At 43.1% G+C, this 24448-nt stretch overlaps 1 protein-coding gene across 3 annotated transcripts in view; it reads right to left on the reverse strand.

Annotated features, from left to right (window-relative positions):
- Positions 1–1147: 1147 nt before the first annotated feature.
- Positions 1148–24448, reverse strand: part of dgkd (diacylglycerol kinase delta) — a 32785-nt gene continuing 9484 nt past the window's right edge. The window contains exons 1-30 of one of the 3 annotated variants that reach the window (XM_015403208.1): positions 23854–23977; positions 23637–23768; positions 14543–14647; positions 14335–14467; positions 14143–14249; positions 13937–14062; positions 13612–13714; positions 13344–13506; positions 13152–13269; positions 12927–13066; positions 12761–12845; positions 12567–12661; positions 12380–12479; positions 10037–10337; positions 9798–9965; positions 9593–9721; positions 9445–9520; positions 9259–9369; positions 7883–7979; positions 7693–7800; positions 6554–6667; positions 6222–6356; positions 6000–6154; positions 5820–5925; positions 5610–5702; positions 5396–5515; positions 5159–5276; positions 4872–5002; positions 4029–4128; positions 1148–3950 (exon numbers count right to left, since the gene is read on the reverse strand). In XM_015403208.1, the coding sequence (XP_015258694.1) occupies positions 4039–4128; positions 4872–5002; positions 5159–5276; positions 5396–5515; positions 5610–5702; positions 5820–5925; positions 6000–6154; positions 6222–6356; positions 6554–6667; positions 7693–7800; positions 7883–7979; positions 9259–9369; positions 9445–9520; positions 9593–9721; positions 9798–9965; positions 10037–10337; positions 12380–12479; positions 12567–12661; positions 12761–12845; positions 12927–13066; positions 13152–13269; positions 13344–13506; positions 13612–13714; positions 13937–14062; positions 14143–14249; positions 14335–14467; positions 14543–14596 (3276 nt within the window). In that variant the 5' untranslated portion in view covers positions 14597–14647; positions 23637–23768; positions 23854–23977 and the 3' untranslated portion in view covers positions 1148–3950; positions 4029–4038. Of the gene's footprint in view, positions 3951–4028; positions 4129–4871; positions 5003–5158; positions 5277–5395; positions 5516–5609; positions 5703–5819; positions 5926–5999; positions 6155–6221; positions 6357–6553; positions 6668–7692; positions 7801–7882; positions 7980–9258; positions 9370–9444; positions 9521–9592; positions 9722–9797; positions 9966–10036; positions 10338–12379; positions 12480–12566; positions 12662–12760; positions 12846–12926; positions 13067–13151; positions 13270–13343; positions 13507–13611; positions 13715–13936; positions 14063–14142; positions 14250–14334; positions 14468–14542; positions 14648–23636; positions 23769–23853; positions 23978–24448 lie in introns of those variants that run through there. The other 2 variants (XM_015403206.1, XM_015403207.1) reach the window with 2 other exon arrangements.

The raw sequence follows: 24448 nt of genomic DNA on the forward strand, positions 1-24448 counted from the left end.
ATGTCAAAAACCTACAATGCAGCAATAGGTTTGATTCCTTCCCACTAGTCAGGCCACGTTTCCCTCTAATGACCCCCCTTTCAGAGCCATAGACCAGTATCGGTCTATGGCTCAGTAAGAGACAACAGTAAGCTTCAGTAGGAAGCCAAACGACTGTCCATTCCTAAGGGGCAGACCTGTTCGTCCAGTTCAATTTGCATGCTTTCTAAGCCAAAACAAGGTTTTGTTTTTGCTCCACTCTATAAAGCCTGGAACTCAACACTATTCCTGATATTTTGAAACGAAAAAGCTTCCTAGATGGGAGGCGAAACGTCTTTAAATTTGGAAACTAAGTCGAGTGGAGCGTTTTGTCCGTTTTTTGGAAGGTCCACATTTGTGGGACCGTTTGTTTTGTATAATCTTTTTGCTGCTGTAACACCAAAATTTCCCCATTGTGGAACAATAAATGGATTTCTATTCTATTCTATTCTTTTTTTTTTTTTGGGTGCTTAAACATCATTTACTAGAATAATTTACCCACATCATCCTTCATAACCAGGTTAGGTGTTGTGTTGTACTAATTGAGGAACTCCTTATAAAGTATATGCATTTTTCTTTTGGCAAATAAGACCTTCAAGCTTAAGAGAAAAAATAAGATAAAATGTTTGAACCATCCTTTCATTAATTTATCTACTGTAAAAACATTCAGTACAGCATCAGTCAGCTTTTTACATCATTTCCAAATTAAGGAAGAAGCATCACTTCTCTTAACAGAAGAACCAATGGAATCTCTCAGGAGCAAATCTAAAATGTCAGTGAAATATGAACTGGAATTTTATCAGACATTTACATCCTGATGAGAATCTTTCAGGTGTCTTAGAAGAGGGTGAATTAAATTTCACTCAGGTTTAATTTCTAACTCCTGTTTAAACCTAGTCTGAACCAGATCAGAAACTGGTTTGTTTCATTTATCGTGGTTCAGCTCGATGCGGTGTTTCCTTTAGCAAACAGATGTGGTTTTCAGTAAAGAGTTTAGTTTTTAGTGTTGATCCAGGATCCCAGTCAAACAGACTGGTTGGTTCAGTCGTGTTTGATTGGACCAGTAAAAACTTTTAGGTCCATTCACTTCCAGTGCAACTGAATGGCTGTTTGCAATTTAAAACCTTAAGTTTTTCACAGAGAAGCCAAAAGAAAATGTTTCAGGGGAAACACAAAGTTTATTTTCCACAGGTTTCAGTTGTTCTCTGTATTTACAATGACAGCCCTGCAGGGGGCGCCCCTGCGACCAGAACAGGGTCAGCATTCAGTCATAAATTACTCAATAAATAGATGCATCATCAGACTAGTACAGAAACATGTCCAACATGCCCTTGAGCAAGGCACTGAGGAGGATCTGGATGTTTCAGGGTCTGGATCCAGAGGTAAAAAAATAAAAACATAAAATTAGGATCCAGAACTTTACAAGTTAGGACTCTGAAATATCTCAGTTATGGCATTTCCCTAAGATGTGTCCAAACTAAGACATTTCAGTGCGTAAACGCAGAATCAGAAAAACGGGGAACTAAACACAAACATCTGGATCAATAACTTGAAAAAACCTAAACAACAAAACTTGAAAACATCTGGGTCCAGACCAGGAAATTCAGGACTAAGAAACATCTGTAGCAGGATAACTCTGGGTCGATTTTATGAATTGTTTGACTTTCAGGAACCAGATAACAAATGTCGAGACCAAAGATGTTAAACGTTGAATATCAGCATTCAGGATCTGAAACATCTGGAAGCCTGTGTATCATCTGGGCTTGGGTCCATGTGTTAAAAAAAAAACTTCTGGAATCTGAAACATCTGGAGGCAGATTCTAGCCTCTGAAATACTTTGAATAGGACTCAAACATCAGGGAAGAGGTGCAAACATCTGGATCAATAATGTGGAGGTTTTGGCCCAGGTTCTAAAACATCCAAATCAAAGATTTGAAGCTAACAGAACCAGAACAGGATCAGAGTATGGAACTAGAATTTTGGAAGAGAGGAGAATGGACTCAGAAACGTTTAAATCCACACTTTAAGCTCTAGAAATGACACAAAACACAATGATTAAGAATCTAAAACATCTGCAGCAGGACTCTTAAAACATCTGGATCCCGGCTCAGAAGAATCTGGATCTATACCTGCATGTATCAGGGTCAGGTCCCAGAACCTGAAGGCTCAGGTGTGTCTAGGTCGACTATAAAACAGCTGGATGAAGCTTCGGAAACATCAAGAACTAGACTTGAACACCTGGATAAAGAATCTGAAATATATGTGAAGCAGGATAGTAGACCTTGAGTCCAGAGTTTGGAGACATTTGGGACCTTAAGTAGCTAGAAAAAGTTTGAAAAAATGTCTGGGTCAAATATTTTAAATGCCGGGCTCCGGGTTAGAACATTTGGAGCCATAATACAAACATTTGGAAACATCTGAATCTAAAAATCCGATCCCAAACACTGTAGAACACAAACGATCTATAGAAAACAGAAGCTAAAGGCTGACAGCAGACAACATGGCGACACTCAGGAGGCGATCGGGAGCCGCTGACCCGATCATGACCCCTCTCTGGGTGTTTAAGGCATCAACTGACTGATGAGAAACGTTCAGTCTGTGGTTGATCTTCATCTGCTGGTGCGTTAGAGGACTGTGGGACGTCAGAGTCTCCATCTGACAGCTGATCCGTTAAATCTGGAACATCAACCAGGGTTTGATCAGAGCTAGAAGCAGAACCCTGGAGCTGCAGCAGAACATGAACCCAGACGGTGGTTCTGGTTCCTGATATTAGGCCAAGTCCAGGTACTTGAATCTGATGGATTGCTTCAGTATTCAAATTTTCTTTCTATCTTTTAACTTTGGACCCAAAAACGTGAATAGGACTAAAAGTGTTCTGACAATTTATAATCAGAACCACCATGCAAAAGTTAATAAGAGGAGCTCATTTGGGCTTAGACGACCCAGAAACAACTAACTGTCGGGTTGGATCACCCGGACGGGATCAGAGGGTTGTCAGGTCGGGTCTCATTCTGTCTCTCTTGGGAGTCTTTTGTTCTGATTAAGGGGTTTGGGGCCTTTAAAGGTTTGGTTTTTCGTCTCCGAGCTGTTGTTTAAAGGGTTCTGCTGGATCCTGGTCCAAAAGATGAAACGGGAGGAGGTTCTAAAGAATCAGCTGGGTTACGATGTTCCGTAGAGGGTAAACCAGAGCGGGATCCGAGTGATAATTGAGCATCACCGTGGTTCGGTTCCGGCTCACTCCAGTCCAGAATTTGGCTCATAGAGCTGCAGCTGGCCTGGCCCAGCTAGAACCCGGTCAGGGTTCTGGTTCAGTCTGTGAAAAATCTCCACCATCTAAAAGTCGTTAATAAGAAAATATAAACAGAATTCAGACCCAGTCTGTGGTTCTGTTTGGTCTCCAAACACACTTTTAGGAATTTGATTTACTTCATATAGGAAACCTGTGAGCAGCTCGTTCAGAAATCCATCAGAACCTGAACGCAACACAAGGAGTTTATGTTCTTCAGAATTACTTAAGGATTCAACCAAGGAATTACAGCCCAGCAAAGCGGGTCAGAACCGGATCAGTTGACAGTCTTTAGCACTCAGAAGAAAAACCAGCTTCTGACTGTTCAGAAACAGATTCTTAGGAAATGGTCAGAGATGGAACAGATTGATCTGATTAGAATAGATTAGATGGTTCTGATCTGGAGATTTTTCACTGAGAACCGGGCCGGCTGCAGGCTCTGAGTTTAGCCGGTGGGTTCTGGTTGGAATGTAAAGGCACTAGTGGATCATTTGATTGGTCCTTTTCTTTAGGGGAGAACCGGCTGGTTCCTGTGAAATGCTGGTTTCCATTTTGCTGAGCACCGGTTCTAGACCTGGGGTTTTGGACCTGGTTTCTGGGCGGTGGAGAAAGGCAGCAGAGGTAGAAGGACAGCAGGCAGCAGTTCCTACGCAAGACGATAAAAACAATACGCTTAGAGTAGGACCAGACCCTGCCTGGGTATAACCGGATCATTAGAACCAACCTGGAGGTAGTTAGGCCTCGCTGGCGCTGCTGTTCCTCGTAAGCTCCTTGATGCCCTGTAGGATCCTCTTCATGTGGCCGACCTTCGTCACTCCAAGGTCCTAAAGAGGATGAGGACAGTCAGTGAGGCAGAAGCTATGTTCTGTCTGCAGATCATCCCATGTCTGACAACAAGACATCCGCCCGACATCCAGACATCAGTCCGACATCAAGACATCAGTCTGATATCAAGACATCCGCCCGACATCCAGACATCAGTCCGACATCAAGACATCAGTCTGATATCAAGACATCCGCCCGACATCCAGACATCAGTCCGACATCAAGACATCAGTCTGATATCAAGACATCCGCCCGACATCCAGACATCAGTCCGACATCAAAGCATCCGTCTGATATCAAAGCATGCTTCCTGTCGACATCAAGACATTTGTCCGACATCCGGACACCCGTCCGGCATTCCAGATATCAGTCCGACATCAAGACATCCGTCTGATATCAAAGCATGCATCCGATATCCAGACATTTGGCCGACATCCGGACATGTGTCCGGCATTCCAGACATCCATCCGGCATTCCAGACATCCGTCCGACATCCAGACATCCGTCCGACATCCGGACATCCGTCCAGCATCCAGACACCCATCCGGAATTCCAGATATCAGTCCGACATCAAGACATCCGTCTGATATCAAAGCATGCATCCGATATCCAGACATTTGGCCGACATCCGGACATGTGTCCGGCATTCCAGACATCCGTCCGGCATTCCAGACATCCGTCCGACATCCAGACATCCGTCCTACATCCATCCAACATCACCCAAACACCTCGTTGTCCCTACCTTCAGGTCCCTCCTCTCCAGGTGGATCAGCTCAGCTCCACGGACATCATGACCAGTAAAAATGTCCTTATACTCAGAAAGACAGAGGAAGTCCAACCAAGCCCCCACTTCCTCGGTCCCCCACTGGTGAACTGAGACACCCACAGGAAGTGGTTCAGACAGAAAGAGAAGCCCCAAACAGTGAGAGAGAAGGAGAGACACCTTTAAGCTGTGATTCTGTGATACCAAAAATTTGTGGAGGCAGCTCTAAAACAGAATGAAAGCAGCTGAAAAGGTCAAGAGCTCACCTGGCAGGGACAGGGTGGCGCACATCTCTTTGTTCTTGTTGTTTTTGTCCTTCTTGAACTTTGAGACGAGACGAAATTTTCCACTTTGACTCCGTTTGGAGAAATCCACCAGAAGACCCTGAACAGAGAAAGAACCAAAGTCTGACTCAGCCTAATGGAAACAGAACCCCTTCTGCTCTATTGTTATGTCCTTTCTAAAGACGGAATCAAGGCCCCAGAGGAGGGAGGACGTCCTACCTCCGGGTCCGACGGGTCGATGACGGGACACAACCAGGGGACATCAGATAGGCGACGGAGCTCCTGAGCCACAGAACCCAGAGCTGCATTTAGCTGGTCCTGCTGAGGAGGGTCCAACTGCTGCACACACACAGACAGAACCACTGTCATCTCTTAGAGTAGAGGGGAACCAGACTCCTACAGCCAAACACCAGAACAGCACCAAAATAATTACCATGGACATCTTTCCAGCCAGGAGCAATTCGGTCTCGCTGAGCAAAGCCTTGACGTCGCTGACCATATTGACCACAGAGCTGCAGCTGAGAGCCTGAAAACCAACATAAGCTTCTGATTAATCAGTCAGAACGTCACCAGATCCGTTCTACTCTTGTGTGACAGGATGAGTGCTCCAAACGAGGCAGCAGGAAACCATAGAGGGACATACCTCGGAGCTCTTAGCGTAGACCACATCCATGGCTTTGGAGCTGGCGTTAACAGCGTGAGCCAGTTCCTGTTCCATGCTGTGGTGGAACTGGGCCACCTCCCGGATACTGGGAACCAGAGACAGCATGAGAGTCCGTACAGAAGCAGGAGGTAATGGATCACGAGCAGATGAAGTATGTACCTGTGGATGAGGGCTCCAGCTGCCCGGCCAAACTCGCTGACCAGCAAGGCCTCCTCCTCAGAGACGTTCTCTGGCTGGGGGGGCAGGGAGGGCTGGGGCTGAGGGAACTCACATTTCTGTTTGTCCTCCCAGGACTTCAGGGTGTTCTCAAAGGCCTGTAAGTGATAGACTGTTAACCACTGCTGAGCCTGGACCAGAACAGAAGCCTGCAGAGGGACTGACCCGGTCTCTGGTCAACGTCTGGGTCCGGTTCTTGTGTATGATCTTAATGTATCCGGGAGGTTGAATCCAGGCCTCCCCGTCCACCTGAACCGGGACACCTTCGTCCCCAAGGATGGTGATCTTCACTGTTCGACACTGAGGAAGGAAGAAACAGTGAGAGACAAGGGACAGGAAGATGGAGGGACATGAAGACAAGGCGACAGACCAAGAGGGCAAAACAATGCATGGATAAGAACCAGGGCAAAGGCAGAGAGGTGGGAAGACCAAGTAGGACAGGTAGACAGATATTTTGGGTAGCAGATAGAAAGTGGAACAGACAGGGAGACGGGTACCTGGGCAATGCGGTGGTGCTGCAGGTTGATGACTCTTGATACGGCCATCTGCATGCTGCCGAACACGGCAACCACCTCCAGGATCTTATCGTCGAATGATGGCGCAGTGAAGGTCTGAGAGACAGACACAGTGAAATCACAGCTCAGAGGAGTTTCACTACACTTTTCAGCCTCTCTAAGAAGGTCCATGCTAGTGTGCTAGAGAAGAGAATGTAGCTGATCGTAAAACATATGCGCCAGGAAGAGCAGTGCTGTGTCACTCCACCATCTACCCACTTGCGGGCCCATGAGAGTTTGCCAAACCGGTTCCCGAGTGATTTGTGGCCCGAGGGTCCATCTGTATACCTCATATTCTAGCTCCTACCTCCTGTTCCTCGCTTCTATTATTTCCCCTTTCGCAGGGCCAACAGTTAGAACATTATCCAGGGTAGGAAAGGAGCTCCAGACTGCCGTGTTCAATCCAGACTTCGTCCTTACAGACGTCATTATTTAACAGACAAACAAATGAATGGTTACACTGGAATTAATGTCAAGAAGTAATGTATTGTTGTCAAACTCTGTGTGGTGGGCTGTGTCTCTAGGTCATATCATGCAAAGGATTGTGGGTAATCGTATGGATCTTAGCGGGCAACAGGAACTCCAGGAGGTCTCACCTCTGCTTTGGCCAAAGAGTCTTTACCAATTTGCACTATTCGGAAAGAGCCCTGGAGAAGGAATTTAGATGTGTTCCTCATGCTGCATCAGACACTGCTGACCTATAGTATACCAGTATAAGTAGTCGAGATAGAAGTTCGGGTTTAATTTAATTGCTCAGTTGCCCTGCAGTGACATGTTAAAGACCGTCCAATCATTTTAGGTGATATCTGAAACCTGCAGGAATGTGGACCCTGAGGATGGGAGCTCCTGCTGTACAGGTTCTGATAAAAGACGCCGTTTGACCTGCAGAAGCAGGAGAACCCAGTGAATCATCATAGACGTCAGCAACGTGAATCTACAACATGGCCTGATTCAGCAGCGTTTCTGCGAGTGGCCAGAAAATTCCAAATCCGGTGACCTCATCTAGTCCAGAAAAACAGCCATTCACCTTACTGACCAATCAGAGCAGAAAGGGACAGAGATACACAGGGATGACTTCTTACATCGTCCTCCTTGGTTCCGCCCCAGAAGTTGGTTCCTCCTGCGTAACTTGGGATGTTGAGCACAGCGATTCCCTGCAGACTGGGGAGGGGGATGGACCGCCCGTCACACTGCAGCAAACACAGAGAACACACTGAGTGACACGCGCAGCTTGTCACAGCCTCTGTGTTTTACCGTGGTTCTGCTCCTTACTTCCAGCAGGACTCTCTGTTCCAGGTTCTTGTAGGTTCTGTGTAGCAGCTCTTTGGTTCCCAACACACCGTACCACATCAGGTTCTTGGTGCGGCTCCTGAGCAGACAGAATCAGGCATATGGAGGTTTCTGACTCAGCTCTGCAGGTCAGGATGTAACGGAGATAAAGAAGCTAAAAATGATTTGTTTTAACAAATTCAGGAAATTCTGACCCATAGCATTACAGAACCAACACCGTGTCAAAAAAGCTGGACACTATTCTTGACTTAAAATATTTATAAAAACCAGATGCTGGTTATTAATCCAACTATAACTACATATTTTTTTTTATTACCAACAGACAGCACAGAGAACTTCCTGTTGACATGTTTAGATACTTTTTGTAGCCAACAACTGTTTGGGATCATATTGGAGCTGAGAGCCTTAAACCCGTCAGTGCTGGAGGCAAAGATCCACAGGAACCAAACTGGGTTCTGTAGTTTTCTCTTCAATGTCAATGCGATGGTGTTTCAAACCTTTGAGTTTAAGAACTTTTTCCTGCCTGAATTAGTGAAAATCAGAGTCAAGATGCCTAGAAAGAGAATTTACATTCCAGAAACCAAGATGAAGATCAAATCTGACAGCAAGGTATGCAGCAGGGGAGGGAAAATAAGGAGAAATGAAGGCTGGATCTGGGCCTTAAAAAGCTTAAATCCAAAAGCTTTCAATGAACTTCCACTATTTAGGTAATGAAATCTGACTTATTTCTAAATTCAACAACTAAAGAGCAGGTTATACTCCCCGCAGCAGGGTGTCGCAGTGAGCTTGTAGCAGATGTTTTTGATTTATGCCCAATACTGAAGCGTGGTCTGCGCTATGTTATTCCACGCCACAAGAGGGACTAGCTGTGGGTCTAGATACGGCCGAGGCGGTGAGGAAGTGGGGGCAAGTTTGTGCGACAATGGAGGAACATGAGGGTGAAAAAGAGCGGAGATCCAGGTGGAAAAGGGGTCCCAGAGTTCTTGCGCACCTCGCTCTTCTAGCTGGTCCAACTTCATGAGTCGTTTTCCACAATGGTGGTCATACAAACAAAACAAGCCGGTAAAAAAACCAAACAGGAAATACGCATAGTGTAGAGCAGATGTAGATTTGACCAATCAGAGGCCTCCTGTCTGCAGCACTGTTTGCAGTCACCTACAACTTTGGAGAGGTGCGCCAGACTGTCTGCGGAGGGGGCGGGGGCACATTTGCGTTAACTGCGACACACACAGTCAACCAGGTTTCTAAGTAAAAATCAGCCTTAAGTCCAACTAACAGTTATGTTTTAGCACAAATCTGAAACGATGTGGTTTTTCCAAAACTTATTTGGACAAAAGTTTAGTTTTTCTATGTTGTACCTGCATTTTTCTGGGTGCTCGTCTCTTTTGTTGTTAAAGTCCAGAGTGATCTTAGCATCCAGCCCGATGCCAAAGTAGTTGTTCATGACGCACTTCTCAGTGTAGCAGTCCCTGAAACACAAACACTGATGTGTTACACGTGTGTTCAGCGTTAAAGGTAAGCGTGCGTACAGTCGGCGGATTTACATGTTGTCGGCGTCGCAGCTGAACGGGTCGGCGTTGACCAGCAGCCGACTGATGACCGAGCTACTCGTCAGAGAGCCTGAAACACAAACAGCTCTGAAAGCTCACAGGAAGTCCAACCGGTGAAACACAGATGGAGAGGGCATCTTACCTGGATACAAGATCTTTGTATTCAGCATTGGCATGTTGTCTCTGCATCCTGTATGGGCAGGAAGTGAAGCGGAGCTCCCCAGTGGCAGGATGGCTTTTTGGATCAGTTTTTCACACGGCGTCTTGCTGACTGTGAATGGAGAGAGGAACAGGTGAGCAGCCGTGTCCAGGCCGAGCCTCACCTGTCCAGAGGACCCGCCCCTCACCTCTGCGGCTGCTACGCAGCTTGGCACTAAAGGACGACTGCAGGGACGTCTTATCCTCGTCACACTCTTCCTCATCCTCTTCTTCCACCAGACCCACCTGCTGCTCAGCCGGACCCACGGAGAACATGTGCGGCGGCTGCTGGGTCTGAGCGTTCTGCTCGTCCACAGCTGTAACATAAAAACACACTCAGTAACCCGAACTAGCAGGATGAACTGTCCTCCCCCAGCAGGTGACCCACCTTTCTCCGTGTGCTCGATAATTTGTCGGATCGCCTTCTTCAGGCTGTTGGCTCTCAACATCAGCTGCTCCCGAGGTTTAAAAATGGCGGCCGCTGTGGATGGAGGGGGCGTTGTACGCGGCGAACAGGTGGGGTGCGAAGGAGGGGCGGGATGAAGAGGAGGAGGCAGACCGGCCACTTCCAGCTCCTCCTGTTCCTCAGCGATGGTAGGCGGAGGAGCGGGGGGGAGCAGCGATGAGGCCTGAGACTCCTCGTTCAGAGTCTTCAGCAGTGAGTCGAGTTTCTCCTTCAGAACGCCGCACTGCAGCACGAAATAAGACATCATGATAGAAACCTCTACAAAGATAACCAGCACCCATGGCTCATCTGATTTCTAAGACGGAGTATTAGGGCCAGGCTAGAGATTTTTAAAAGGTTTTTTGAGAACAAAGTAGTAAAATTATGAGAATAAAGTAAAGAAATTACAAGGATAAAGTTGCAATGAGAATAGTTAAAAAATTTCAAGAATAAAGTTGTAATATTATGAGAATAAAGTAATAAAATTACAAGATAAAGTTGTAAAATTATGAGAATTAAGTCATAAAATTACGAGAATAAAGTTGTAACATTATGAGAATAATGTAATAAAATTACGAGAATAAAGTAATAAAATTACGAGAATAAAGCAGTAATATTAAGAGAATAAAGTCCTGCAATTATGAGAAACAAGTTGTATTATATGACAACTATTAGAAGAAGCACATTCTTCCTAAAATGAGGAACATTGAGCATCATGTGAAGTTATTCTTTGGCTATGGTTTGACAAAAAAAGGAAATATTTTAGCGCCACAAATTGGGCAGAAGGTCAAAGTGGACTCAGGTTGCTGATTGGTGGAGCTGGTCGGCCGTCATCTGATGATCGGAGCTCGACGCTTTCTTTCTGAAACGGGTTGTTTATTCTCATATTATTATGACTTTATTATCGTAATGTTACAACTTTATTCTCAAAATGAAAAAAAATAAAAATTTCTAGCTTGGCCCTAATAATCTATTTCCGGTGCGGAAATAGAAGCTGCCTAAGATCAGCGAAGAAGAATCTAAAGGAGTGTGTCAACAACCACCTGTTTGTGCTGCAGCATTAGAAAATGGCTTCAAGTTTAATCACTGCTGGAGTTGGGAAGAGAGCCTCATGTTTGACCCACTGCACCGGTGTTGCACTAAAGAAGGTTCTCTCAGGGAATTTGTTCCTCCTCTTAAATCAGAGCAGCACCTTCTGCAGGGAAAATGGCGCCTTTTTTATACTTTCCTCCTCTTACTTTACGTCTTAACAGATACACGCCTCGTTTCCTTCTAGGGCTGCAACTAACTTATTTTTCAAATCAATTAATTTGTCGATTATTTTTAGATTAATTAATCGGATAGCCAAAATTTCCTTAATGAGGACTTTTTACAAAATTCAACCCAGTGAAACCCAAACTACTCCACTGGAGGAGTTCTGGATAGAGCATATTGGCAGACAAAAAATATTTTTCTATCTTAAAAGCAAAACATTTACATATATTTTTTTTATTTTGGTAGAATTACTGCTCTAAGTGGGTTGCTCTGTCCGCTTAGGGCATGTTTTAGAGTCTCTACACTCGTTTACCATTGATCTAATACTAAATTAGTTGATTATTTTTTTAATGATCGATTAATCTGATTAATCGTTTCAGCCCTATTTCCTACCTGTTCAGAATAGAATGTAAAGCACTCCAACTTAGATCTGTCGAACTTTTGAACCATTTTAAGTGTAAGTTCATCATTCATTTATTTTAGTTAATTTGGAATCTGTTTCATATGATAAAACTAATGAACTGAAAGACGAGAGAACGAAATTGCATCAATTTTCTGTCCATAAAACTAAAAAATATCCACTTCCATGTCTGTTTGAGTGGAGCTGAGGATATAAACCTTCTGCTGTGATGCTTTTCCTCCTGCTTAAATACTTACTTTAGCAACGCAGACAGAACCTGAGTAATAAAATAATTAAATAGTCTTATATGACATATATGACATAAGTGCCTCCAGCATCAGACACAGAATATGTCTTAATTTTTTAACAAAAAGCTTTATGTGAAAATGTATCTCTGTGAAAAGAATATTCAGAAGATTTATATTAGACTTCATAGCATTGATACTAGCCAGCCCTGGTTGATCAGCTTATTTATAACATGTCAAATTTTATGATTCTTCTTAAAAGAAATCAGAATTGAGATTCGATAGGAACTGAAATTGGAACAAGGAAAAGGAATCGGAGCAGAATTGCTCCAGCTTAAACCCCCAACCCTAGTGAAGGAACCATCTTATAAAAACTAAGAGCTTTACCTTCTTGGCCATGGCCTCAGACTCCTCTGAATTTTCGGTGTTCTTCTCATACGCTTTACCAACACGGGCCACAAAGTCCTTCACGGTCTCGCACAGAACTCTGGGTCCAAACACAAACTTAGTCGATTACACAACAGCATCAGAGCTCAATGCAGCTATGGGATGTACAACAGAGAGACGGTCGTACTTGGCTGAGGAGATGACGACTGAATGCTGGTCTGAGGTCAGGATCTTTGTGAGGTGAGCAGCGACCGAGTCCTCATAGGTTAGAATCTGCTGGACCTGCATGAGAGGAAGAAACATTCGTACCGCCCTGTTCACACTGCCACTGTGGTAGAATGCAGTGGTCATAATTGTTAGTAGGAAAAGACATCACGGTACCTCAGAGTCATCACTGCAGTCCTCTGTGACAGTGGAGGCGGAGTGTTGCCGTGGAAACTTTGTCTCATAGACCATTATGCTCCATCTGAAGGGTCAGAAGGACACATGAGTTTTCCTGGTTTTGCCGGAACCAGAAAAGACGGCTGTCTGACGTCACACGCCTCACCTGTCCAGCATCTTGGTGCTAGCTCTCTCTAGTTTCTCCAGTATCTGAGGAAGCTGCGTGTCGTCGTCGCAGGCCGAGCCCCAGCCCAGAACCCGAGCCAGGTCGTTCCCGGTTCCAAGAGGAAGGACACCCAGCTGACACTGAAACACAGAGACCCCGTTTTAGATTCTGTGATGCTCAGGAAACACGCCGGGCCTCGTTAGGCAGCTTCTCTGATAACCTTACATTTGGTACCTGTTTGTGAAGCGTCAGGGCATCGATCTCAGAAAGAACCCACCCGACGCTGCCGTCTCCTCCACAAACCAGGATCCGGAACGTGTCAAACTTCTGGAAGAGTCGCAGGCTAACAAAAAAGCAGGTTTATAGTTTCAGCTCACATATTCTGTACGAAACATGCCTTCATTGTGTGCGTCTCACCCCAGGTGAGGTCCTCCGTTCATCAGGTCAAACACCTGCGCCGGGTTCAGCAGCTGTTTGAAACGGCGCAGGAACTTCACGCCCTGATTGTCTCCACTTTTCGAGTTTACAAAAACCAGCAGAGGACTGGTGCAGGACGGAGGACAGGACGCCTTCCAGAACCCTGGTTACACACACAGGTAGAGGAGGAATGGTTTCTTTATTTGCTTTTTGTTTTCCTATGCAGTGTCTATGTTTGACCACTTGAGGGCAGCAGGGCATTCCTCACCATCTGAATCGATGCTGTTGAGTGCTGTCGGAGGAATGACAGACACTTTGCACTGACCCAGAGGACACTTGGACGACAACTGCTCCTTGCAGCCTGAGTGAACCTGAAGACAAAGCACAGCTGAGACATTCATGCTTGTAGCGACAGTGGAGAGGAAAAACTCCCTTTTAACAGGATGAAACTGTAGCAGAACTAGACTCAGAGTGAGCAGCCATCTGCTGAGGCCGACTGGGGTTCAAGGAGACAGAGATGCATAAGACAAAAGCAAAGATCAGGTGTCTCATCAGCACACCTGATCAGGTGCATGTTTTAGTCTGTGTCTCACCATGGCTTTACACCACAGACACCTCCAGTCCTGCAGCCGGAGGACGCTGCCGCATGTCTTATCACAGACGCTACACTTAGCTGAGACGGGAAGATTCCCCTCCAGCCACTGATGAGGCATGGACACCTGGAGAGGACACAGGGTGAGGACAGGTGAGGCTGAAGCTAAATGTGACGGAAGTCTCAGGCGTAGGTCAGGTGTCTCACCCCGTCCTCATCCTCGATGATGTCCTTCCCGATAGAAGCCAGAGTTGTCCACTTACAGTTGTTGGTGGCTCGGACCGCGCAGCGCTTGTGAGCCTTAAACTTACACACTGCAGCAGAAAACAGAAATCAGAGAGAGGCCATTCTGATCAGCTGTGGAGTATTGGTGTGTGTTACCACACACGTTTTGCGTACCTTCACAGGACAGGCCGTGGGATGTGACTCCTGACAGAGCCTCTCTACACACGTTGCAGTACGTGGGTCTGGCGTGGGAGCAGGCGTACCAGTTGTGCATCCCGCTGAAGTGGTCCATGCTGTACTGCGTGGACTGGGAGACGGAGACACGGTGAGCTGAACAAACTAGGGCACAGCTGTTGTTTGCTGGTGGGTAAACAAGCCTGACCTCATAGTTCTGTCTGTTCTGGACGCTGCGCAGCGCTGCCATCCATTCCTCCATCTCCTTCCTGTTGTCAGCACACAGAATGAGGCGTCTGCAGGGGGTGATCACCTGGAGCACAGGTATGGGGTCAAAGGTCACTTAAGAGGAAGAAACCAACTGGTAAACGGTTGCTTTGGAGATGATGTCATTCTACATTCAGCTTACATCTGTCCTCTTTATCTTAACAAAACCTCATACATAAACCTCCATAAGGCTTCATTAAGTCATCTTGCAAAATACTTTACTAGCACCTAGTTTGTTGATCACCTGAAGCACACGTGGGGATCAAAGGTCATTTAAAAGTAAGAAAAACTGGAAAATGATTACCTCAGAAATGATGGTGAAAGAAGAAATGCTCCGACTGTGGTCAGATTCTTTATTCAGCTCATTTTTTGTCCTCATTACCTCATTAAGACTTTAACAAGACATCATTTAGACCTCAATTAGACATTAATACCCCAACAGGATCATTTAGAGCTCAAAAGCACAAAAGGACATTATTAAGACCCCAACAGGACAAAGCTTAGCACTAAAGATGATCACCAAAACCTCAACAACACATCAAGACCTTAATGAGACTTCAACAGATATTATTAAGACCTTAATAAAACCTTAATAAGCCAGCATTTAGACCTCAACAAGACGTCATTAAACATCATCAAGACCTTAAATGAGGCACTATTTATACCTCAATAAAGCATCAAGTCAACCTTTAAAAACACTTTGCTAGGACCTAGTTAGGTCCTTGTCAGGAGCTAATTTGTCTCTTATTATGATCATGTTAAAGGAGAAGTCCGGTCATATTCAGAATTCAAACTTCCGAAAGTACTTTAAATATGAAAGTATTACATACTGTTCAATAAATAAGTGTTTTTAATTAAGAGTAGTTTTCAATTGAATGTCCTTTACTGGAGGCATCCATGTTTGTCAAAGAACAATACTGCCATCTAAAGGTTTGTGACGTCACGGTACGGTATTGGCTGTTGATTAAGTCCCAGTGCTGTATCTGGTGTTTAACGCTATTATCCAAGTCATATTTAAAAAAAAAAATCTGCTTCCAAATGTTGGCTACATATTACATGTTTTTCTGTGGCCAGAAGTTCGATGGTAAATCCTTCCTCTTCAAGTTGGCAATCTAAACATGAACCCGTCCGTGGAGGATCAGGAATTGAAAAGGTGAAATTACTAATCTTTTTCACTTTTACCTGATGTATTTCAACATCAGACTGCCATGCACGTGGGCATTGTCAGTTTAACTGTAGCTCTGGTGAATTTCAATGATTAAAGCCTCTGGAAATCTTAAATAATTGTTGTTAATTGGAAATGTGTCTAGCAGTTCCTATTGATTTAGCTTGTAAAGCAGGGAGAATGGCTTACCACACCGTGACGTCACTACCGGAAGATGGCAGGGGTGAAGTGTTACTATATTTGGGCAAAACTAGCCGCTCCCAGACTCGCAACGAAAATTATTGTTCAAATTCTTTTTACTGATTAAAGCTAAATTCAATAAATCACTGTAAAAATATTAGTTTTAGGTATAGATAATGATCCATTGATTATTCCTTTCTTACCAGACTTTTCCTTTAAGGCCACATTATGCCTGGTGGTGAAATCCCGGCTGTTTTTGAGGATGATGTTTTACAAAACTACCTAGTCTGTCACAATACAATTTCCATTTGATTTGATGAATAGATTTGGCACGATCTTCCCCTCTAGGGCAATTATGTAATGATATGAACTCACACACAAACAGCTTCAATATAATTTGACCGGTTTAGTGCTAAACTCTTGCAGGTATTAAAAAGGGCCTTAATCTAATTACAAGAAAAACAGTAATAATAACATATCACCAGTTCAATATAGTTTCATGCACTGATTTAAAAACATGCATCTCCTAAAGATGTGGATTCATGTTTTCATTTGACAGTGATGTGAATGAAAAGGTCATCATTTAATCAATGCATCAATATCAATTGATTTATTGTTAAAAAGCTAATGACGACTTTAAGAGTCACATTAAGCATCTATACAACTACGATGGGTACTTGTTCAATTTATGACTGTTAAAGAGGTCACAGAATGATTCTATAGGGTGTTTGGTGCTGGTCCTTAAGGTCTCTGAATAGGTTGTGTAACATTGGTTGGACTGAAAATGGAATATTTGCTGTTCTATGAGCCCTAATGCAATCCTGGTTAAAAGCCCTAGAATGAAACAACAGGTTTTCTTCCTTTTATGGTATGATCATGAATATTTAGATGAGCTGTGCGCTGATTGGTTGGTTTACAACGGGTAAAGCTGCTGAGCAAAGACGCATCATAGCAACAAGCACTCACTCACTGAAAATTTAAATTGTTGATATGGTAGGGTGACCAGATGTCCTCTTTTTCTCGGACATGTCCTACTTTTCATACCTAAAAAAATGTCCGGGGGGGAATTTCAAAATCGTCCTGGATTTTGGTCGACTACAGCGCAGCAGAACCGAGCAGTGAGCTCCGGGGCTGGTCAGGGAACCCTGGCGGACAGGGAGCCAGCGGGGGACGGAGCGACCGAACCTGACCCGGTGGCTGTAGCCTGGACACAGGCACCCAGTCCCCCCCCTCCCGCCTGCCTTACCGGCCACCAGCCCTTTCCTCAGGCTGAGGAGGGGCGGCTCATGGCTCTCTGCTGAGGTCCGGTCCAGTCAGCAGCCCAGCAGTGGACACTTCATACCTGCCCCCCCAGGGTGTGACAAAAGTACAGACCAGAACCAAATAAGGCAACATCCCCAAATTGACGTCAATTCGGTGCTTTGTTTGGATTCGCCCATTTTATGCTGGAAGTTTAGAACTTTAAGATTTGCAGAGAAAGGAGGTGTTGATGGGGTTTGAACTTCTCTATACGTCAATTCCACCCACTGAACTATCGTTATTCATCTATGACAATGTAAACTCGGTTTTCCATTCTATGACCCCTTTAAACTCAACCAGAAATGGCCGTTCTGTTTTCCTGTCTCTGCGTCTTTCCTGAAAGCTGGAAACTAAAATTCTTGTTTTTTCCGGTTTTCAACAAACACCAACAGAAGCATCTACTTTATTACAACGTCAGAGGCCATTTGACAAACTCCATGCTGCCTTCAGGGACACTCTGACCTTCTGTAATCTGAAGATCAGAATTATCCACAGAGTCACGCTGCCTCCAAAGAAAATGTTTCCTGTCTCAGTTTTCTGGCCAGTTGTGGCTGTTTTCTTCTGGTTAGCGAGCTGGAGTGGAGGCCAACACGAGTGACGTAGACATCCACTTCCTGTCAGATGTTCAACAATGAAGCCTCTGTTCCCACAGAGACAGAAATAGCATCAGTAGAAAGGAGAATCTGCTCTTCCAGCTCACAGACCGTCATGCGTTTGTTTTATCCAGAAAGAAAATCTTTTCCCCTTTTGGATTTTCCTTAATCAGCTGTTTTTAAATCATTTTCTGGCTTCGGTTTAGTGATGTTCTGATTCATTTTTTAGGAATCTGTCCAATCGATCTCTGACATTAATGTGGCCTAATATCATTTCCAGATCTAAGGGTGAAATATTTTTCCTACCAACATTTCAGTTCCAAACATGGACAAACTGCTGTGGAATGCTCTAAGTCAAAGACGGGTCATGGCACCACAGGATTTTTCCACAATAGAGGTCCTTCATCACTTGAACCTATGACCCAGGTTAAAATAAGCACCGCTTATGTTACCTGATCCCTCCCTGGCTTCTCTTTGCTGGCAACATGGGCCCACGTCTTAACCACAAGCATGCTTAGAAAACTGGATTGATGGGACTTCTGCTTCTGGATTTTATACTCGATCGAATCCTCAGGCCTGATACGAAGCAACGCAATCAGATGTTTGCCTGTCACCTCGGCTTTGGATCGCTTTGACCAACGCTCGCTTCATCGCCAACTAATCCTTTTTTTGAACAAGTTTATAGAATTTAAAAATATACTTCATTGATCCCAATGGGAAATGAATTCCTGCTGTAACTCTCAGAGGGTTTCTTTTTAAACTATTTGTTGTTGATGTTAATAGCTGTTGGCAGGAAGGATCTCCTGTAGTGGTCTGCCTTGCCCAGGATGACGGGAAGCCTATGACTGAAGACAATGTTGTTGTTTGTCTTCTGAAGAGGATGCTCAGGGTTGCCCATCATGTTCTTCATACGAGTACGAGTGGACGTCCGAGGCGTCAAGTACCCCCGACTCTGTAGGAGCCTTTCTTTTGACCAACCATCAGCTTAATGAAGAACCCTAAAGAAACGCTGGTAAAGATTCTCAGCCATCCAGGTCATTGTGATTCCAAAAAAATAAAATTAAAACAAACCACTGGACGTAGTTTCCAAGCGTGAAGACGTTTCGCTTCCCATCCAAGAAGCTTTTTCAATTCTTGGCTGGGAAGCCAAACGTCTTCAAACTTGGAAGCTAAGTCCAGTGGATTGTTTTTAATTTTCTTTTTTTGGAACCCAAAAGAAAGACATTTGATTTCTTTGATCCATTTTTGCCAGGGGAGTGGCCCGATGTGGATGATGCTACACTGAGTTCTAATAATTGTTCTCATAGCCGGGCCACTGAAAACTGCTTTTACACCATAAAAAGCATCACTATGGATAAACGCAATGTAAAAGACATTATATAAGACTGTGGAAAATCCACTTCAATGGAGCTTTGTTGGTTCAGAATCGGGGAATCTTGGTTCTGTTTAAATGAATTGATAAAAACTGGAATATTTCTCAAATACATTCAAACTTATAGTTTCCTCTGTGATCCCTTCAGTACTGTGACTTCTAAAGTAGTGATGACTTTCTAGATTTTGTAATGACAGTCCATAAAGTCAAAGGAATGTGGTTCTTCACTGAAGTGTTATAACTTTTTGTTTCTGGGTCTGTGGATGTGTTTGATCCAGTAAAAAATGACATTTCATTTCTATTTGATAAAAAGAAAACTTCCTCCTCCCGGTTGTGTTGTTTAAAAACTTTACATTTTTCAACTATGTTTTTGTTGAGGCATTATCCAATAATGAACTCTGAATCCGACACAGGTTTAATAATTTAGGCTAATCTCAAAAATCCCAAATACTTTCCTGAGAAACTATTAGGGGTTTCCCCCTCCAGGTCCAGTCCTCAGAAACCTCTTTGCTCCAATTTTCTAGTGACATTTTTTATGTAGGCTGATTCTGCAACATTTTCTATAATGGTTTCTCTGGATCCTGCATCCTCTGCCTTTGACATTGGAGGTCACAGTATCTTATTAACAGCCCTCCAGATGTCGTCAATCTATTAGAATAGATTAACATCTGTCTTTTTCGCAGAACATTTTGGAGGTCCTGCAAAGCAGATCAAGTTAAACTCTTAAGAACTTGCATTGTGGGGAACCTCAGGGCTCCGTTCTAGGTCCAATTCTCTTTCTTTTCAATCTTTCCCTTCAGTTTCTGATGTGCGTAATCACTTCTTGGCCTGCAATGTTTTTTTAGGCCTAATGAATATCTTCATAAACTGTTTATGTTGAATTAAACGAAAGATCAGTAAAAACACTGGTTTAGGAGTTTTGAACTTGACTAACGTGACTACATGGTGCGTCCACGGCTGCAACAATCCTGCAGTGGAAGTGAATAAATAGATAATCCTGTTGCACAGCCTTTAACTGCTTAAAGGGTATAGTGGAGGATTTTCACAAATATTTCAAAAGACTCGCCCTGTCCACTTTAAAAAAAACCTCTTACATTACTGATGAGAAAAATTAGTGAAATATGAAGGAAAAGAGAACTTTTAAACATATTCTTAATATTTTCATATTTCTTATGCATTGAAGCCCTAAAACTGAGAGATTTGGTGGACAGATAAATGCAGAGAAATACCTGCCTGCAGGGAATTTCCTTTCCCAGACTCTCGCACAATGATGAGAAAACAGGTGTAAGTATGAATGAAAAAGGGAACTTTTAAACATATTCTTAATGTTTTGTCTGAAATTATATAGAATGGTGTTGATAGCAAAAGCGGAAAATGCCATCCATTGAGTAGAGAATATATGCATCAGATACTGACAAGAGAACATTGACTAAAACTTATCTCCATACAAGTAAATATCGTATTCATTTGACTTTATCTGTCCACAAAACTCTAGATTTTAGGGCATCCATGCAGAAGAAATATGAAAACATTAAGAATATTTTGAAAAGTTTCCTTTTATTCATATTTCAATCAATTTTCTCATTAGTCAGTGTGTGAGACGGGATGTAATTCTTGGCAGGCGAGTATTTCCCGGCATAGGGTTAGGTGAAAATGGGGACGAGCATGGGACAATTATGAGGACCACTGATTTCGATGATCCACCCGGAAAAAGAACAGCCTCCACTATATCTTTAAAAAAGATTTTGACCAGAACATTGTGTGGTCCAATTTAAACATGTCCCAGAAGTAGAAATCACCCAAACATAAATCTATAAATGGGATCAAATGCGACTGGAGCAGGGATGGAAAGCCAAATGTGCCAAATATTTCATAAATTAAAAACTTGAAAGGTCTCTATTTGTAAATGCAAACATTTAAATTTTACTTGAGATGCATGCATTAAATACATATATCGAGTTTTTTATCCTTATTAAATAAATAATTAAATATTTTCACTTCAACTATTAAATATGTTTCTCTTGCAAAATGCAACATTTTAGTGATGGGCCCCCAATCGTCAACTCTTTAGATTTTGTGCAGGGCCCAGCCAAGGATGTCAGCTGGCACTCATTTAATTTTGGAGATCTGTGATCGGCCAATACTAAAAACTAGTTCAGCAGGGCCGTGCTTCGGTGGCGCAGTGGTTAGCACACACGACCCATGTAGGGAAGGCCTTAGTCCTAGTCCTTTGCCGCATGTCTCTCCCCCTCTCTCTCATAACCCCTTTCCTGTCAACCTACTGTCCAAAAAATAAGCCAATAGTGCCGTAAAAACTCCAAAAAAATAAAATAATAATAATTCTGCAAAGATCTAATAATCAGCCACTGACAGTGCTCTAAACCAGATGTCACGGACTGCAGTCCGGATCGGCAGCCACCTGCTGGCCAATCCCAACCTGATTTAAAACATTGATAAATTACAGCGTGTTGCCTGATGACAGTGTCTAATCCCACATCCTCTGTCACCACCCTGCCCCGCCCCGCTGCGCTCCAGACCTCCTGGGCAAAGCAAAGCCTACAGCCTCCGCTGTTCCTCCCGTCTTGCTTTGCTCCGACTTCCTCGGAGCTCAAGGAGAGAATGCACTATATTATCATTAAATTCATAGGAGCAAAACATACGTATGAACGCTTACTTTAATATGACATATTAAAAAAATCCTCCTCCTCATCCATATGTTCAGTTTCTGCCCAAATATTTTGTTTTGTTTTGGATTTTTTTAACAGGGATAATTAGGATCATACGTGGTTTTTTTGAACTATGTTTGTTCTCTGCTTCCAAACTCAGCATCTCTTCCTCCATGGCTGAGATGAGAAATTTCTTTTGAAGTTGTGAGAGGAGCTCTTGGGTGTCTTGACTGGATTTGATGAAACTTCAAAGCCTCTTAGTATAAAATAAATATTTTGATCGAGATGAAAAATCTGTTTCCTGGTATGTTGAAGTACCAATAGTTGGCATCCAATCTTTTAAACAAACGGTCTTAGTTTTTGGGAATATATAAGCTCTACTTCAAAAAAACACTTTAGATTTTAAAACGGAAAAATTTTCTATTTTTTTTTTTTATTTAAATTCAATATATAACAAGGATGCATAAAAACTTGATTTTATTTCAGTGTTAAATTCTGTTTAAAGTAACAGATTATAATTAAAAATGTCTCCGGACCTTTACTGGTTGATAATTTTCTTAATTTGGAAACCTTTTTTAAATGGTGACCCCTACACTAAACATTTCATTTATATTTCAGACCATTGTTTAGAAACAGGTTTTATTTTTTATAAATATTGTCTTTTTTTTTGAAAATGTTAAATAAGTTTAAAACATCAAAGATGAATGTTGATGCTAAACGGCCAGAAAACTGTAATGAGTGGAGCTCTAAAACAGGGATCCTATCTCGATAAGACTGAAGCTAAAATTGCAACACCTTTCTTTTTAAATCATTGCTGATATTATAATAAAGAGTAAGAATATATAAAATATAAATATATATATAAAATAAGAAGCTAAAAATAAGAAAAAGTTCAAAGGGAGCTTTCAGTGATGGTGTCTATCTCAGAACATTTTATTCATAAGAATTATTTTATTTGATGTATTACGTCTTTAGTACAGGAGCCAGGACCGGTTCTAGAGGAGCATTGGCCCCTAATGGCCCCTTTCTAGAACCGCCATGTCTGTTAGAATAGAAAAGATCAATCAAAATTCTGCTGTAAGACAAGAAAGAGACGCCACATTTCTGCAGTTTGGATCTCTTTACAGTTGGAACCAAAACATTTTACAATCGATTTAAAACATCAGTTCATATTTTAGATCCCTCCCCTCTCATCTTTTCACAGTTTAGATCTTCTAGCAAAAGTCTGCTAATGGTTCCAAAGACACATTTTAAGACAAAAGGGAATCCCCAGCTTTAAATATCCGCTGTATGATGTTACATTTGGGCAGTTTTTAATCTTCTGTGTTTTTGAAGTTTTCATGGTTGTTTAGCTGTGATATTTGCTGAATAAAAATAAAAGTTTGCTCTGAGGTTCTGGGTTGATTTTCCATGGAGCAGCTGCAGCACAAACACAGAAACCAGCATCTAGCTCATTAAACTAACCGATCAGGCTGCGGCCAAATCTACCAGATGGACCGCAGAGATCCTGATGCTCTCTGAGGAACTCAAACTCTCGCTTCCAGGAGATACAGTTCAGGAACCACCAATCCTGACCCATCCGTTTGAATCAAAAAAACATTAAAACGCTGCGAATGTTAAATATTTCATTTCACAAATTAAGAGGGAGAGCTCTGATCCTGGAGTCAGAGAGAAGAAAGCACTAAAACTCAACAGGGCACAAGACACAGTAAACCATGAGGTGGAGTTTATCATCAAGAAGGACCAATTAGCGAGCTTACCGACTCCAGAACATCCAGAAGGTCCAGCTGACAGTCCCGATCCTGGACTGAGACTCTCTGCTCTTTGACTCTCCTACCGTTTCTCCCCTCCCTGCTCCCTTCAACAGCTCTTGCCCACTTCCTGTCTGACGTCTGACAAACACACACAGTTTACTGGGCCACACATCCTGTAGCTATAAATACACCCCGTCACATGATCTGCCACACGAACACACACCGTCTAACCAAGCCGCTAACCGTCTGCAGCCTCATGACAAGAAGAGAAATATCTTCCAGCAGGCTTCAGGAAGACCTGATCCAGGGTCAGAGTGTGGAGCTCTGAGGCCGGGTCTATGTGATATCAATGAAGCAGGTCTGGACTCAGACTGGAGGCAGGTATCAGTCTGGTGCTGCAGCCAAACAGTTCCTCTGCTGCCAGTTGGTTCTACTGGAAGTGATCATACATCGTAGTCAAGCAAGGGCTGAAAGAATTTGTTTTGTTTTGTATCGGAAAAAGTAAAAAAAAAAAAAAAAAGATTAAAAAAAATTGATTAAAATATGGAAATAAAAATACATTTCTGAAGATATTTATGATTTTATGATTTGCATTTCAAACATCGATGATGTTTGAGGCGGAGCAAACGGTTAGTTGGAGTTACAGATGTCCAACCTTTGCTGCATATCTCCCTCCCTTCTGCCCATTATTATAAATAAAGACCACAATTCTTAGAAAAATAAATAATAAGTAAGCTAATTGAATTGCTTTGTACTCCAGACAAATTTCAGACAAAAGAGTATTTAAAACAAAACGCAGCTTTTAAATTCACTGAGTG

This window comes from Cyprinodon variegatus, unplaced genomic scaffold (genome assembly GCF_000732505.1).
Source record: "Cyprinodon variegatus isolate N-32 unplaced genomic scaffold, C_variegatus-1.0 Scaffold1460, whole genome shotgun sequence".
NCBI classification, from domain to species: domain Eukaryota; kingdom Metazoa; phylum Chordata; class Actinopteri; order Cyprinodontiformes; family Cyprinodontidae; genus Cyprinodon; species Cyprinodon variegatus.